At 43.0% G+C, this 15,529-nt stretch overlaps 1 protein-coding gene across 1 annotated transcript in view; it reads right to left on the bottom strand.

The window, feature by feature from the left end:
• SFMBT1 (Scm like with four mbt domains 1) overlaps nt 1-15,529 on the bottom strand; it is a 73,350-nt gene that overhangs the window by 12,290 nt on the left and 45,531 nt on the right. Inside the window, exons 4-14 of the mRNA XM_054640294.2 lie at nt 12,562-12,802; nt 12,097-12,185; nt 10,923-11,169; nt 10,142-10,239; nt 9,279-9,380; nt 8,247-8,397; nt 5,906-5,988; nt 3,898-4,024; nt 3,098-3,211; nt 1,693-1,735; nt 740-804 (exon numbers count right to left, since the gene is read on the bottom strand). Of these exons, the coding sequence (XP_054496269.1) occupies nt 740-804; nt 1,693-1,735; nt 3,098-3,211; nt 3,898-4,024; nt 5,906-5,988; nt 8,247-8,397; nt 9,279-9,380; nt 10,142-10,239; nt 10,923-11,169; nt 12,097-12,185; nt 12,562-12,802 (1,360 nt within the window). The remainder of the gene's footprint in view (nt 1-739; nt 805-1,692; nt 1,736-3,097; nt 3,212-3,897; nt 4,025-5,905; nt 5,989-8,246; nt 8,398-9,278; nt 9,381-10,141; nt 10,240-10,922; nt 11,170-12,096; nt 12,186-12,561; nt 12,803-15,529) is intronic.

Genomic DNA, 15,529 nt, shown 5'->3' with positions numbered 1-15,529 from the left:
TACCCAGCAGTGTTCTAGTTTTTCTTGGCTGAGCAACACTACCACTTAAAGACTTTAAATTCAGCAGTTGAAAACTGGCAGATAGATAAATGAAGTCAAATTTACATTATGACTCTATTAAAAGCCAATTAAAATGATAAACAAGGACACATCATTTTTATCTTGCTTTCAGTGAAGCTTCAGATGTGCACTTCACTGTACAGAAAACAGCAGAGGAGGAGGCACTGTCTTGCCAAATGGATGGATCTGTGTGACTTTCACCAGCAGATGTACTTATTCATCACATTCCTTCTTGCAACAGTTGAGAAAATGATTAGATTTTGCCATCTGGCACACAAAGCAGTTTGCTGTTTGAATTGGTTTTGTTTATCACCATGATGAAGTTAACAATAAAACCAGAGAGATCTGCTTCCCAAAGCCAGAATCCAACAACTCTGAGCACAGATACAGCACACCTGCTTCTCCCACATTATCAGACTGAAGAGGTGACAACAGAAGGTCACCTGCATGGTCACAGTGCACATTCAGCTTCACATATCCTCTGCTGGAGGGGCAATGTTCTGGTGTAAGAATCTGAAAACTGCAAGTTTTTGTTTGTTTCATTCATTTTTGAAGTTCAACAAATCATCAAGGGATGAAAATCTCCAAACCTTTCCTCCCCTTCCCTCTCCTAACAGGACTGAGCAGGTGAACTCTTACAGGATATTGCCTTTGTTAGCCTGACCTCTGTGATCAATACCTGAGTCAGAAGAGTTCAGTTCCTGGTTCTTTAGTCCATCATGAACTGTTCTTGAAGATAAAATTCTGAAATTGAAAGAAGGAGGTTGGGAAAACAGACAGATAGTCATGACAGTCACCTCTCTGTTACTAAAACACCATAACACTTTTTTTCCTCAGCTCCAGCCTTATTAACCTGCTTTTTATACCTCCCCTGTTTCACAATAACATACAGAAACTACCAAATTCCACTTGGAAAGGACTTCTGTCCTGCTACAGCCAGCAGCAATCCCTTCTTGCTTGAAGTCCATGGGCCACCACGGTGACAGACACCTCCCAAAGCTACCCACAGGAGTTTGCATCCCCTGACTCCTCCTAACTTCACATGTCCCAGCACAGGGCAGTGTACCCTCACCTTATGCATTCTGAAAAAGCTGGATTTGAAACAAAATACAACCAAAATGACTCCAGTACTCTGGTAAGGATCCCAACTGCAAAACACGGGGGAACAGTCTGCTCAGTATTTTAGGAGCAATGCAAACACTGGCAGGACTACTGACAGCTCTGGTGTTTGTAAAGCTGTAAAGAGTCAATAAAGGCAACTGTGAGCATTCCATGGAGCATTTCTGAGCAGGCTCACGAGACTGAGCTCCAAGTGCATGACACAGTTTCTAGACTCATGGTAGACATTAGCAGAACTCTTCTTTCTGCCTGCTTTGGGCCAAATTTAGTCTGGGAAGGAACAATTACAAAAAAGCAAATTCCAGGCTTTCTATCTCCTCTTACTGTAGTGCAAAAGGTCTTTTTGAACATCAGCAGAATGTACCAGCATTAACACAAATGGACTGTGGAATCTCTCAACCCTCAGTACAGCACTTTTGCAAATCTGCATCTTCCCTAACACAGCATATTTTCCAGTTGAAAAATAAAGAGAAAAAACTCAACAAAAACAACAGCAAATAACCTGTTACTTACTGTTTCTCTGGTTGAACTACTGCAATTTTTTTCTGCTTGTTTACTGAAAAAAAAAAAAAAGAGCAAAATATGAGAGGCAAACAAATGAAGCATCTAGAACAATATATATATAGTGGACTCATTTCTTTAAGTTATACAGCAAAAAGAATCTATGTTCCCATCACTGTCAGACAACTGACCCAATTGCATGAGAGGTAGACTGATCCAAGTAATTTGGAGAATCAGAAGGTTTACTTCAACTTCCATTAAAAATTCTTTAAGTGAAGCATGCACATGCCCAGTTTTCTACGAAATTTTACCTTCTGTGCCTCTTTATTTGCATCAGAGTCCCATAACCACCTGAACTACCATCCAGAAAAGGAATGACATGCTTTCTTTTTCAGCACCCAAAGGTTATGTTCTTTGGCACAACGTGTCACTTTACTGGCACAGTAACTTCAGCACTTTAACTTTGAAATGGAATGAAATCAGCTGGTTAGAAACACCAATGACTTCAGCCAATTGCTATGCAGGAAAACACTGTTGCAAACAAATCAGTCATTTAGGTGATGGGTCCACTTGCTAATTCTGGCTTTCACAACCAGGTAGTAAAATAAAACAAGGTAATGCAACATTATGCCTTTTCAGCAATTTCATGCTTTGGCCCTGACAAACTTCTGGATTTTTTTTTCAAATCATCTTTTATCTAACTAGGATCCCCCCTCTTCTTCCTCATGTGTCCTTGGCAGTGCAAGCAGATTAATTTCTCTTGCTTTGACTTGCAGAAAATAACAGCTCATTTCAATCTAAAAATTTTCTTATCTTACCTAGTGAACACTGAAGAAATTCTTCAGTTTCTCCAACCCCCATTATACTTTAATAAACATGCCTCACTAACCAGTTGAGAGAAGACAGTTATTCTACCTACTAGTGTAGTTCAAAAGGTAGGGTTTACTCTTCAGCACTTTGTCATTAGGGATCATCACCACCTGGCCCATTGAGAAAATCAGTTTCCTTTATTTTGACCCAAATGTGCACACAATCCACATTGCTTCATTGTGGCATTAATTTGACTTTGCACAAGTGCACACGTAAAATCAGTATCAGGGTCAGACACATGGCAAGAACAGCTCAGACAGAAGTAAATGCAGAGCAGGGGGGTGTTCATACACAGGTAGGATTTGTTTGTTAGGCCAATGGATTGTCCCCACAGTGTGCAGGGGCCTCAAGCCAACACCGTGGGGTTTGAAGTTGTAGGGCTTCCAACTGGCCCCAACAGCCAGGGGAACAGTTGTGCAACACACAGATTCTCTGTGCATGATGAATGTTTCCAAACTCAGCCATGCCAGCAATAATTCTGCAGCAATTTGCTCTGGCAGGTCTCACCAGCTCTACCCCACCACTGCAAACAGAAGAGAACCGGTACCTATTGCTTTGCGAGGAGGCCTGAGCTGATATCCATTCGTCTCACACCAACCCACTGGAAATATATTCATTGATTCCACACTCACTATGCACTCAGGGACAGGTTTCTTGGAGCCTGTTCAGTTCAGAAAAGGAAAAATTGAAACAAGTCATAAAACCTCTAATTTGGTTAACACTTGCTGCATGTTTGTTAGTGAAGCTGCTTTGATTTAGGGTGTATCTGGAACACAATAACAATCATTTATTCATCCCCTTTTACTGACCAGATTCTTTCCTGACCTCATTTACTTCCTCCTAAAGGCTGGAGATGGGAATTTTCCTTCCGCAGTTTAGCAGAGATGCACAGTGCATAGCAAGTGCATGCTGATGTACTTCCAATCAAGAAATGGGATTATAATGGAGAACAGCTGACACAGGCTTACTCTATCTTAATGAAGAAACTTTCCTTCCTAGGTCTGGCCAAGGCTTGCTCAGAATGCAAGTCACTCATCTGTGAAACTGTCCCAAGGCCCCTGCTTTCCACAAGGCCCCGCTCAGCACTTTGCACGGTGCATGAGCCCAGCACTGACACTGCAATGCACAAATGCCATTTCTGGCTTAAATAAGCAGTGCCAGCCAAGGCAAACTGGAAACAGACAATGCAAGTGGGTTTTGACTATGATTTCATTGAGGAAACAGTGCCTTGCTGCCCATATTCTGCACACGGTCAGTTTGCTCCAAATACTCATCAGGTTTGGGGATGGCACTAGAAGCAAGTGTAGTGATGGGCAAGCACTCCTCTCTCCCCCCAAACCAGCTTACCCTCCAGCTGAAGCCAGAGGTATGAATCTTTTAACTTGGTGACTGTAGCAATGCAAACTTCTTCAGGATCAACTGGGTTCACAGCCTCGAGTTTCATGTTCTCTTTAAATCCATGGTCAGAAGTTAACTAGGAAAAAGCCAGAATACTTCAGTAAGGCACCAGCTGTGTATCCAGGAAAGGATATGAATATCCATGAACAGGAGCAACACAAAGCCCTCAGAGCCTGAATAACACAGAAAGATACTCAGAGGAGATTTCAGATAATTAGCACACTGTAAACAAGTAAGATATATCAGGAACTACAACGAATTTAAGTTTAAAAAGGCTCTACAGAAAGACCTAGCAAATTTGTCCTCAAAAAATAAGGATGCTCAGGCTCACTGAAAGGATTGAGTGCATTCTCAGCAATCAGAAATTCTCTGCTGCTTGCCACCTGAGTGATAAGTCTGACAAATAGTCTGACCAGGTTCTCTATTCTATCATGTTAACTTGGAAATCCACTTTACGTATGCAAATAACATTCCTGCCTCATCTGAGCTCTGGCAGGCAGAATAGGAAGCTTTCTTCCACATTTTTTGGATAAATAGGGTCTTACTTTATTCACCAATACAGTTTGCATTTATATATATATAAAAAAATCCCTAAAACATAAGAATAGGTATTTATCCAGCTCTGGAGCTCTTGAATTAAAGATAAGAAGCACCAGCCAGACAGAGGACTCTTCTTCCCAGAGCCACTCTGCAATGTAATTACAGGATCAATACATTATGAATTCTGGAACTAGCCTACAGTGATCAACTCTTCTCAGAAAGGGATAATAAATTCAGTGACCTGTTCTAAGATGCTATAGTTTACAAGACAGAACAAGGGCAACAAGAATTCATAGCCAGCAACACTCTCTTCAAAAACTGGTAATTATTCATTCTAATTTCTCCCCCTAAGCACTGCAATAGCCCAAGTATGGTAAATGAAACTGAAAGGCAGGTGTAAATAGTACCCTTTCCTGCTTGACAAGGTATTGTGCTTTGGGGGACAGCAATACTGTCACTGAACCAACAAAAGCCCAAAATCTTGCATGTCCTTCAGGCACTGGTTAATGTAAAATGATTATTTGGTACTAATCTAAGATGACTTTGTATTGATTAATACAATAGAATTAATTTTTCAAGCTGAAAGGATGGAAGACTGAAAGAGTACCCTTAGTAAATGAAAATAAGGTCTATTAAAAGGCTCTGTTTCCACAGTTACAGGCGTGACAATGACTGATGCTGTTCTATGTCTCTTCCACGGACTCTTACACATCTCAATTTCACAAAACAAACATTTATTTTCAGTCTGCTTTATCATAACTGAAACATTTGGTCCACTGCCTCCCTATCTAGGAAGCTGGCATGCAACTATTTCAGTTCACTCTCATTTATACTGTCTTATCTCTTCTGCCTCCTGAGTTATCACAGGTAAGGTGTTAAGGTGCTCAAACGTGTCCAGAGGAGGGCAACAAAGCTGGTGAAAAGCTGGAAGGAATGCCCTGTGAGGAACAGCTCAGGACTCTGCTAAGTCATTGTCCAGTTTGGAGAATAGGAGGATGAGGAGTGACCTCACTGCTCCCTGCAGCTGCCAGAGGAAGGGATGTGGAGAGGGAGGTGCTGATCTCCAGGGACAGGACGTGTGGGAAAGCTTCCAAGGGCAGGTGCAGACTGGACACTGGGCAGCACCTCTTTACTGAGAGGGTGGTCAAACACTGCAACAGGCTTCCCAGAGAGGGGCTCAAAGCTCCATCCCTGCCAGTGTTTGGACAACACCTTTAACAACACATTTTAATTTTTGCTTAACCCAGAAGAGGGTCAGGGATTGGATAGGGTAATTGATCACTGCAGGTCCCCTCCAGCTCAAATATTCCATTCTACTTGGAAAAGCAATTAAAGTAAGAAACAAAAGAGGTTCCTGTCCCTGGAGTCAGGGGTGCCACTGAGGCAGCAGAGGAGATTTTCAGCAGGAGAACCTTACCAAAGGGAAGCAGCTCTGGGGAGCTGCCTCGGCCCCGCACTGTTTGAGGTAGTCAGCCCAGTCGAAATCCTGCCCAGGGTAACCTAGGACAGCAAAGAGCCAAGGGTTAGAGCTTAACAGCTGAGATTCATTTCAAACCCACCTGACATATAGAGCCTGAGATCTGTTTGGGTTACTCAGGTTTGTGAGCTGACTTAGGGCTTCAGGGAGCCACGTGAGGTCAGACCAATCCAACCTGAATCATGAGTCTGCCAAGCAGACAAGGGCAGCAGCTGAAACATGGGAAAGCAGTTTCACCCCTTACAGTTTCACCCATCTTCAACAGTTTCACAGAGTACAGATGAAATTCAGGAAAAATTTCTGCAACTGCTGTTGTGTCAGCTCTGAAACTAATTTTTTAAAACAGATCATTCAAAACGTGCACAATATCAATACACTGCTCTCTCAAAGACATGTTAAATGCTAAGTCATTAAAGAGAGAAGTAAGATGTGCCAAGAGCCTCATCAAGGCTGATAACAGCTGTAGATCTGCACACCTCTGAAGGGAAGTGTCTTAACAAGGAGTCCATCAGGAGACAGAGAATCCTTCCAAGAAAAATTATATTCTTCTTGGGGGAAATACTTGGCTTCCCTGTGATCTAACAAAAAGCAAATAACTGAAGGGAATGGGGCCCAAAAGTGTGCTGCCATGTCAGTTTGAGGCTGGCTGTAAATTAGCAAGGACAAGTGCTGCACTTATTCCACTCCCCTTAAAGGGACACCTGTGACAACAGTTTAAGAAATCAAACAAAATTTTAAACCCAGTGTATGAATATAGTATTAACAAGACAATCTGAAATTTACAGAGCCAAAGTTTCCCCCAGAACCTCCTTTTCTCCAGGTACTCCCTGCTCCCTCAGCTGCTCCTCACAGGCCTTGGGCTCCAGCCCCTTTCCCAGCTCCATTCCCTTCCCTGGACATGCTCCAGTCCCTCAATGTCTGTCTTGTAGTGAGAGGCCCAAAACTGAAGCCAAGGTTTGAGGAGTGACCTCACCAGTCCAACCTAATTTATTCTGTGACTCTTCTCCTCAGAAAGGGCTGAACCACAGAAAGACTTAATTATCCATTTATCTCAGTTTTACCAGTGCCAGTAGGGCTCTTGAGACCTCACACAATTCAGAATGACCACCATGTCCAGGGAGATAAGAACAGAAACTTAAAATATTTGTCAGCTCCAGTCACACGCCTATAAAGTGAGATTTCACTTTATACATGCAAAATTCTAGGAAATGCTGGTCAGGCAGAGCCACTTTTCACACCTTATCCAAGCAAAGGCAGGAGACAAACATCCTACAGTCTCTGCCCCCCAATGTAAGGAGCAGCTAAAACAAAACACCCTGAATTGTGAGGGCACAAGTAAGAGAGCAGAGGACCAGGTTTTACAGTACCATTGACATTTCTAGTTTGAGAAAATGAATAAATATTTCAGGAGTGCAGGAACACTACGCTATTCCCTTATGTCCTAAAGCAATGTTTCAACAATCTGCAACAGTGCCTGATAGGCCATTGGTCAAAAAAATAGTTCATTAACTTCTGAGTGATAAGATAGCCTAAAAATATTATAAAATGTTGGATAACAATGTTCCATTTTGACCAGAAGCAAAAATTCAATGCAAATGACTAAAGGCTTCTGAGAGCATGTTAATTAAGTCTGAAATCAACATTTCTTTCAGGCCTGGAACAGTCACTCCATCCATTCCAGTGTTCAGGTTGTTATGCATGACATCCTCAGCCTCTCTCATCCTCCCAAATCCACACTCATGGCTGGGAAACAGTTCCCCAGGAAAACCTCCTGATTTTCAGAGCTGGATTGTCACATTCACGTTTTCTGAAAAATCCCTTCACCCAGGATTTTTCTCCTGGGAAGCTGAGAAGCCTCAGAGAAAAAGGAAAACAATAATTATCTGCTTTGCTTCTCCTGTGTTTTGCTCCTTTGGAATGTGGCTGGAGATTGTTTCATTGGTTTCTGGTGAGTTGTTTTGTCTCATTGGCCAATCAGTGCCAAGCTGTGTCGGGACTTTGGAGAAAGTCACGAGTTTTCATTATTAAATTTCTGGCATTCTGTAAGTATCCTTTCTGTATTCTTTAGTATAGTATAGTTTAGTATTCTTTAATATAATATAGCATCATAAAATAATAAATGAGCCTTCTGCGAACATGGAGTCACAACAGATTCATCATTCCTGCCTTCGTCTGGGGGCAACACAAATACAATTCTGGATCTTTGCTGTGCTGCTCTGTCCATTGCTTTGCCAGGTGCTGTGCAGAGCAGAGGGAGCAGGAGGAGGCTGCACAGACATACCTGGGGGGGGGCTGAGGTGCAGCCCGTTCTTCAGGCTCCACTGCACCGGGAAGATGCCGGCGCTGTTGAGGTGACAAACGTAGCGCTGGCTGCCGGCGCGCTCCGCTCGCAGGTCATCAATTTCTATCATGAAATATTTGTCATTGTACACCTGCAGTCAGCCAAAAGAGAACCATGGGCTCTTGTGAGATGCAGATTTGGAGAACTTTATTAAACAGCAGCATTGCCTGATGGAAACCCTTTACCTTTAAATACTGGGAGGGTTAGGAAAAAATAAAATTAAAAGAATCTTTGGGATTCATAAACCAGCAGATTCATCTGTGTTATCCAGAAACTTAACAAACATAAATAATAAAACTTTATGTCTGAGCACTGAAAAGATAAGGTGACCTAGTGCTTTAGGGAATTTTCTCATGAAAAATGCACAGAAATTAGCATCTGTGGTCTTCCAACTATTCTATAACAAACTGCTTATTTCAACAAGGCTGAACTGCATCCCAGGATGGACTGTCACCAAAAAACACACTACACTCCTGAAGCAAATAGAAGCAGGACAAGCAAATAGCAAGAAAATGAATGCCTGATCATGTTGGAGAGTTTTCAATTCAGCTTTGAAATCCAACCTTGTTTGGAAATCAGGCCACCTAAATGTCATGTGTAGTGTAAGGTTATGTCACAGTAATGACATAACCTTCACAAAATCAAAACCCCAAAAAACTATCTCCAGGTGGATACTCAGATTGTGAGGGTATATACCCAATTTTAAAAATCTGGGTTTGACAATTTTCATCATTTGCTATTTTGAGCTTATATCTTTATGGAACTTTTCCCCTCCATTGAAATCCAGTGGCTTCACCATCAGCAGCTGTTTGATCAGGCAGCCTGTCCCCTGAGGGAGACATACAAAACACTTCATTTGGAAACTAGCACAAGATTTCAAGATAACCAGTTAATGAGAATTCCCTGAGCATTTGAGAACAGAAGTAGCAGTAGAAGTGAATCTCAGCAGGGCTGGTTTAAGAACTCTGGTACCTTGAGAACTGTAGCAGGAGAGATAACAAAGGGCGCCATTGGGTCCACAGCTTCCAGCTTCATGCCTTCGGAGAATGAGTGCACTCCGATCACAGGTTTATCCTGGAAAATGATGTGTTGCTCTGATTACCTGCCCTCCTCCACCAAAAAAGAGACATACCTCACATATATTAACTGAAGAAGATGAGTTTTTAAGGAGTTTTTATCAGTTCATTCCAAGAAATCAACGTGTCTCAGTACCAGCAACTTCTCTGAATGACAAGGCCAACAATGCCCCCTGAGACTGACAGTTTTTGATGAGTTTTAGGGATTTGAGTCTCTGTGACTTCTTCCTCTGCCATTCTCCACACAGAAGCAAGATTTGATAATACACATAAGTCAATAGAAATGTTTGGAGGTTTTTCCCTGTAACCTTTAGCACTCCTCATGAACTACACTAAATGAGAACTACAGGCCTCTACTTCCACTCTAACAGAAACCCGCAGAACAGGGCTCTGGCTCCAGAATTATCTCTATCTCTGTACATCACCCAACAAATTCAAGAGCAACAGCACCTCTACTTCTACTTATGGGTCCAAACAAAGCTGAGAAAAATGGACTAAGAACCTGAAGAACTAAAACATGTAAACCAAGACAACTAATGACTCACATAACTGTCATGGGTGCGTTGTCTAACTTAGCAAGAATTGATACCAGTATGATTATTTTCCCTTATAATTACATTTTTAAATCAGAGAGAGGGAGGGAATAAATTTTAAAAACCAACAAAACAAAACAAGGAAAGAATTCTGGGTGTCTGACTTCCCTGAATCATTGCTCAGGAATATAGCATTTCCATGGTATCATCCACAGCATTAAACTACCTTAAAAAGATCTGTAGGAACAGATGACTCTTCCTCCTCCTCTTTCACCTTCTTCAGGATCTCTTGCCAATCTGCTTCACTCCTCAAGGACCTAATGGCTTGAGGAAAAAGAGAGGTAAAGAGTGAGAAGTCATTTTTCTTCTTCTTTTCTCTCAGAACACATAGCAATAAAGTTTGATTTGTGCCCCTCTAAATGGCCAAATTCTTTATCCCAAGGTTTCCCCTCGTCAGCAAACATGTTACATCACTAGCAAGCTCATAAGCCATCCCTTTGTGTTTCTGCCACTTTTTGCCCCTCTTCTCTGATGATCTGCCCTGATATGGACATGCCTGAAAGATGTGTCCACTTCTGCCTCTGCTTCCATGCACTTGTTCCTTCTTTTAAGAAAGATTTTCATATTTTTAAATGGTATCTAAATCAGTCCAGTAGGCTTGAGCTGCAAAAGCTCCTGCTGAGCAGTGCTCCAAAGCCACAAGACTTTTTCCACCCCAGGAAAATAAACACACCAAAAATAACCAAAATCATGATGGCAATCCCTTCCTCACTTCTTTCCTTTGCACACACAGGAGGAAAGTTTTGACAGGCAAAAGCATTCAGAACAAATGGGTGAAAAGTCTTTTAGGACTACTTGTGTCTTCCCCTACATTTTCTTAGGTACAGGACTTGTCAGATCACACAGATTATGTGACCACCACGCGCACCCAGAAGGACAACTCAGAGCACTAAAGCAGCAGCCACTACCCTCCGATCACCACATACAAGATCTGTGTTTTCAAGTACCTGAAGGTGGTTGCAGGCTGTATCCATGCTGAGCTGCCCAACCCACTTGGTGAAGGAAAGGGTCCAAATAGAAGAGCCACTGGTCAAATTTGTCCAAATCCTCCAGGCCCTCATAGCGCAGCTTGAGCCTCCCACCAACGTTTTCCACCACGGTGACGATCCAGGCTTCCAGGGAGTCCCGGGTGTTCTGCAGCTCCAGCCGGGAGCCAGGTGCGATGAGATCCAATGGATTTTTCCCTCTGTGAAGCTACAGAAAGAGTACAAATTATTCTGTACAAGAGAACAAAACAAATGCCATATTTCCACCTCCTTACACACATTCTGTCTGCATAAATAAAGTATGAGCACAAAAGCACAGAAATCCATGTCCCTTCCTAACACAAGCCAGAAGTGACAATGTTCAGAATCGCTGGTGTTTGTGTCAGAGCTTCTGCACTGCCTGTAGACACAGTCACACATTTCACCGAAGTCCTCATTATCATTTGCAGAGACATTATCATTTATATATTCCAGGTTTGAAGGAAACATGAATAACCTCTTTCTAAAACTGAGTCATCCAGCACACAAAGATGACTAGACAGAAACATACAGACAGAACTGTTAGCTGTAATGAAGGTGTCAAAGGCATTTTCCAAAAACCATTATGTTCTGTGTTTTACAACCAGACACTGATATAAGGTGCAGATATTGTTTTAAGTGCAGAGCAGGGGATAAAAAAATTGGTTCTTCACTTGCAAAGATGTAATTAAGTGAAACAATAATATGACCATTAGTAAAAGATTCCCAAACAAAACAATTCAAAGTGAAATGAGTTAATTGAGAAAGGAGACAACATGAAAGCCAGATAAATAAAGCATTATTTTCTTAGAGCTGTATGGAGGAGGAACAGAACAAGAAGAAGACTGAAACCCTAGGGAGTTGAAAAAGGTCTTTCTTTTGCCAGGATTAATGAACAACCCAAACCTGCAGCAACAGATATGTTTCAGGACAACACTATAAAAATTAAATACTGTAAATAGGAAACACTAGAGAGTGGAACTCTAGGGTCAACAGCATATTACAATGCTCCCTAAACTTAAAAAGGGAATTGAACTGACAATTCAAATAAGATCCCCTTAACGATGAAGGGCAAAGCCAAGACAAAACCCAGGATGCAGCCCCTTGCAGCGCTTACCCCCTCCAGCAGGTTGGCAGGGGCACTGCACGCCCCCTTCAGCACCCGCTGAAGGAACTCCTCCTGGTCAGGTATCTTGTCCTTGATACCTAAGCAAAGAATGAAAGAGAAAGACTGATTTTTCCTGCCAGATAAAGATTATTCAGACACAAGATGTTACTACAGCATTGCATTGCCTAATTCAAGAGAATCTGCCACACGCCAGTAACAACTTAAAAGAAAGAAACAAAACCAACAAAAAAAAACCTTAAAGGAAATGTCAAAGCAGTAGATTTTGGTGGTGATGATTAAGATAACCACAAGCCTCTGTCATGGGATTTCAGGAAAGCACAGCAGATAACCTCAGCTTGTCCCCACAGCAACAGCACCTGCGCATCACAGCGCCCACACAGGCTGCCTGCCCGGCTGACACAGGACAACAGCACCTCTTGGTGTGCTCCCTGTGCCTGCACACAGAGCTGGTACCTTCAGGCACTTTGAGAATCTTCTTGTTCTGCTGACACCAGCCGATGGGGTGCAGGTCAGCAGTCAGGATGTCACACCAGAAGTCGGCCTTGCGGTCCTCGCCGTAGCCGTCGTAGCGCAGCAGCAGCAGCTGCCCGCACGTGGTGATGATGGTGGCAACCCAGTAGGTGTTCTGGTCAGACTTGACAGCCACTTCCAGCTTCATGCCAGGGGCAAAACCGTTCTGCAAACTTGTATCCACCTGAAGAGGAAGAAGATCATCACATCTGAGCACCTCTCAGAAGCTTTGCTGAATAACAGAGGGAACAATTTAGACAAGTTCATGAACAAAAAGACTCAAGCCAAATGCCACCCAGCCTCTTCAGAGAAACAGCTTTATCACATTATGGGACCCAAACTAGGATGCACACAGAATCATCATTAATGAAATCTTATTTGCATTTCAGAGTATCTCTTCAAGCTTAAAGCAACACTGTGCCATTCATTTTCTGCCCTGGACAATACCCTCCCCCATCACTGAAAGACTTTCCCACTTGCAGCACTGTTATATAAATTGCACAGAACATAATCAGTCTGTATTCTTCATGCTTTGACAACAATAAAGCACCAGACAGTGGGAGTGCTCTGTTTGTATGTGGGTGTGCTGTGTGCAGGTGACCAATCTGCACAGGACTGAGACACTGGAATGGAAGACTTAAAAGAGAAGGCAACACCTTAAGTTTCCCATATCCCTAATTTTTCCCAAAAGAGCAGATGGACCCTGTTCTGCTCTCTCTATAGAATGTTCTGATCTACACTTAATTCCAGGACCTCAGTCCTAACAAACTCTGACATGTCAATTCCCCATTCTCAGTTGGCTGTAACTCATGTTTTCTTTCTTTTTTAAGAGGTCCCAAGTTCCATTTCCTCTTTGAACCTACTAAAAGAAAGGCTTTCAGCATGATGCAGATGGAGCAGCTATTTTCTGGGGTATTTATTCCCAGTTCTGTGCTGACAGTTCAGTAACTGCCATAGCTATTATAGTCTCATCAGCCAGCACATACTGGTTTGCTAAAAATAAAACTAAGAGAACTACACCAGAAAGAAAAGCATATGCCTGTGTTAACTGTTCATATCCTTTGGGTTAATACCCTTCACTTAGAGAAATCTCTTCTTAAAAACCTAATCAGCAGGACCCAATACCTGCAGGCATTTTGAAGTGGTATTACAGAGGGTGTCTCTTCAAAAAGACAGTTGTCTTGCTGACAAAAAAACTTCATGTTCCGATTCCTGAGAGAAAAGCCTCGAGCTCAAGGCAGCACTTGAAGAATTGGGCAATCTGTGCTGCTCCCTTTACCGGCTCTTTGAGCACAGGGTCCCGGCAGGCAGAGCAGGCTCCAGCAGAACCACGAGCAGCAGCAGCAGCAGCCGGAGCCCTCGCCGGGAGCCGCGCACACAGAGCGGTGCCCGCGCCCTCTCCCGGCAGCGCCGCCGGCCCGGGAGCGCCACCAACTCCTCCAAGGAGCTTCCCGGGCCGGCCAGGGCAGGATGGGCACCCTCCAGAGCATCTCCTCTGGAGCAGCGGGCCCGACAGGGCAGCTGAGCGGGCCAGGAGCTGTGACTCCAAGCCCTGCCATCCCTTCCCGTCAGGAGCTGTCCCCAGGCCGTGCCTCGGCACAAGCCAGAGCCAGGGATGCAGCTCAGTTTGGGGGAGATGATGATAAGGAACTGACAAAAAGGATGAAGAGCATGCAAGAACACACAGCAAATAAATGTGTTCAGATGATGCTGAAGACCAACTTGTTTTTCATGGTCACAAACGTGTTGTAAAGGGCAGAAAGAAATTTACAAAGAGCATTTGGTTCTAGAGCAAGGGTACTTAGACCTGGGGGGATAACAACCCTGGCATTCATTACAGCTCCATTACAGTTCTTTTTCCTGCTAAATTTTATGCCAAACAGTCACTTTGATCTTGATATTGTTTAATTTTTAAAATGATAACAAATTAAACATTAGAACACACTTAATTTGAGAAGTAGCTTAAATTCTCCAATGCATCTTATTCATAGCAAGGCAAAACTCTCAGAATTAATATAAGCATACAAATTTAAAAAGTCAACTCATAAGCAAGTCCAGTGCTTTGCTAACAGGCTGTGTAAGCATGGATTACACTTCCTTAACCTGACCATGCATTCTCCTACAACATGAGTTAGGTATTTCTCACCCACAACTCACAATGGGAGCTCACTACTTCAGCATTTAAAAAGAATCAAACTAAAACCATACAGTTCCATTAAAAAATGCATTTATATTAATTAATTTATCATACATGTTCATTTGCTCTTGTGCCAATACTATTCCTCAGCTCAGAATTTTTCACTCTGTTTTTTTGAGAGTAAAGCTTGTTAGCTTTCCTGACGGTGCATTATAAAAATATGTCATTCCTAAAGTCAAGAGACTGGGACCACGGGTTTGAGCTGGAGGAATACAATCAGCAGCACAGGCCCATCAGTGCCTGCCTGCCACTGACAGCCACTCACCTGAGGTACCCTGGAATCCCACTAACCCTGTCTCAGGGCTGTCAAAGACAGGCTGTCACTCTCCACTGGGAGGCAGTGGGGCTCTCTACTCCACCTTTTCCAGCACATTTCCTTCTCATGGACCACAGAAACCCCCAGCATGTGACCTTGCACTCCTGCACTTCTATTAACAGCAGGACTACAGTATAAATATGCTCCTCCCTCTGCCTGTCAATTCAGTGTCATCAATAAAGAAATTTATGCCAAGCTTATTACAGAGAACATCAGCACTGGTCTCTGGACAAATTCTAAGGAGCTCTGGTAGAAAATGCCCAATAGTTTCCATTCTGAACATGCAGGGATCTATTTCCATGCTCGCTGATTACCCCTGATCCCCCAGGCTTTGCCCACACCTCCTCACCACTCTCTATCACAATGTCACCTCACCAGCACATCTGCACTGTGTTCCT

Source organism: Agelaius phoeniceus, chromosome 11, assembly GCF_051311805.1.
Source record: "Agelaius phoeniceus isolate bAgePho1 chromosome 11, bAgePho1.hap1, whole genome shotgun sequence".
NCBI classification, from domain to species: Eukaryota; Metazoa; Chordata; class Aves; order Passeriformes; family Icteridae; genus Agelaius; species Agelaius phoeniceus.
The sequence above is the reverse complement of the archived record's forward strand: the minus strand, read 5'-3'. Positions and strand labels throughout refer to the sequence as shown.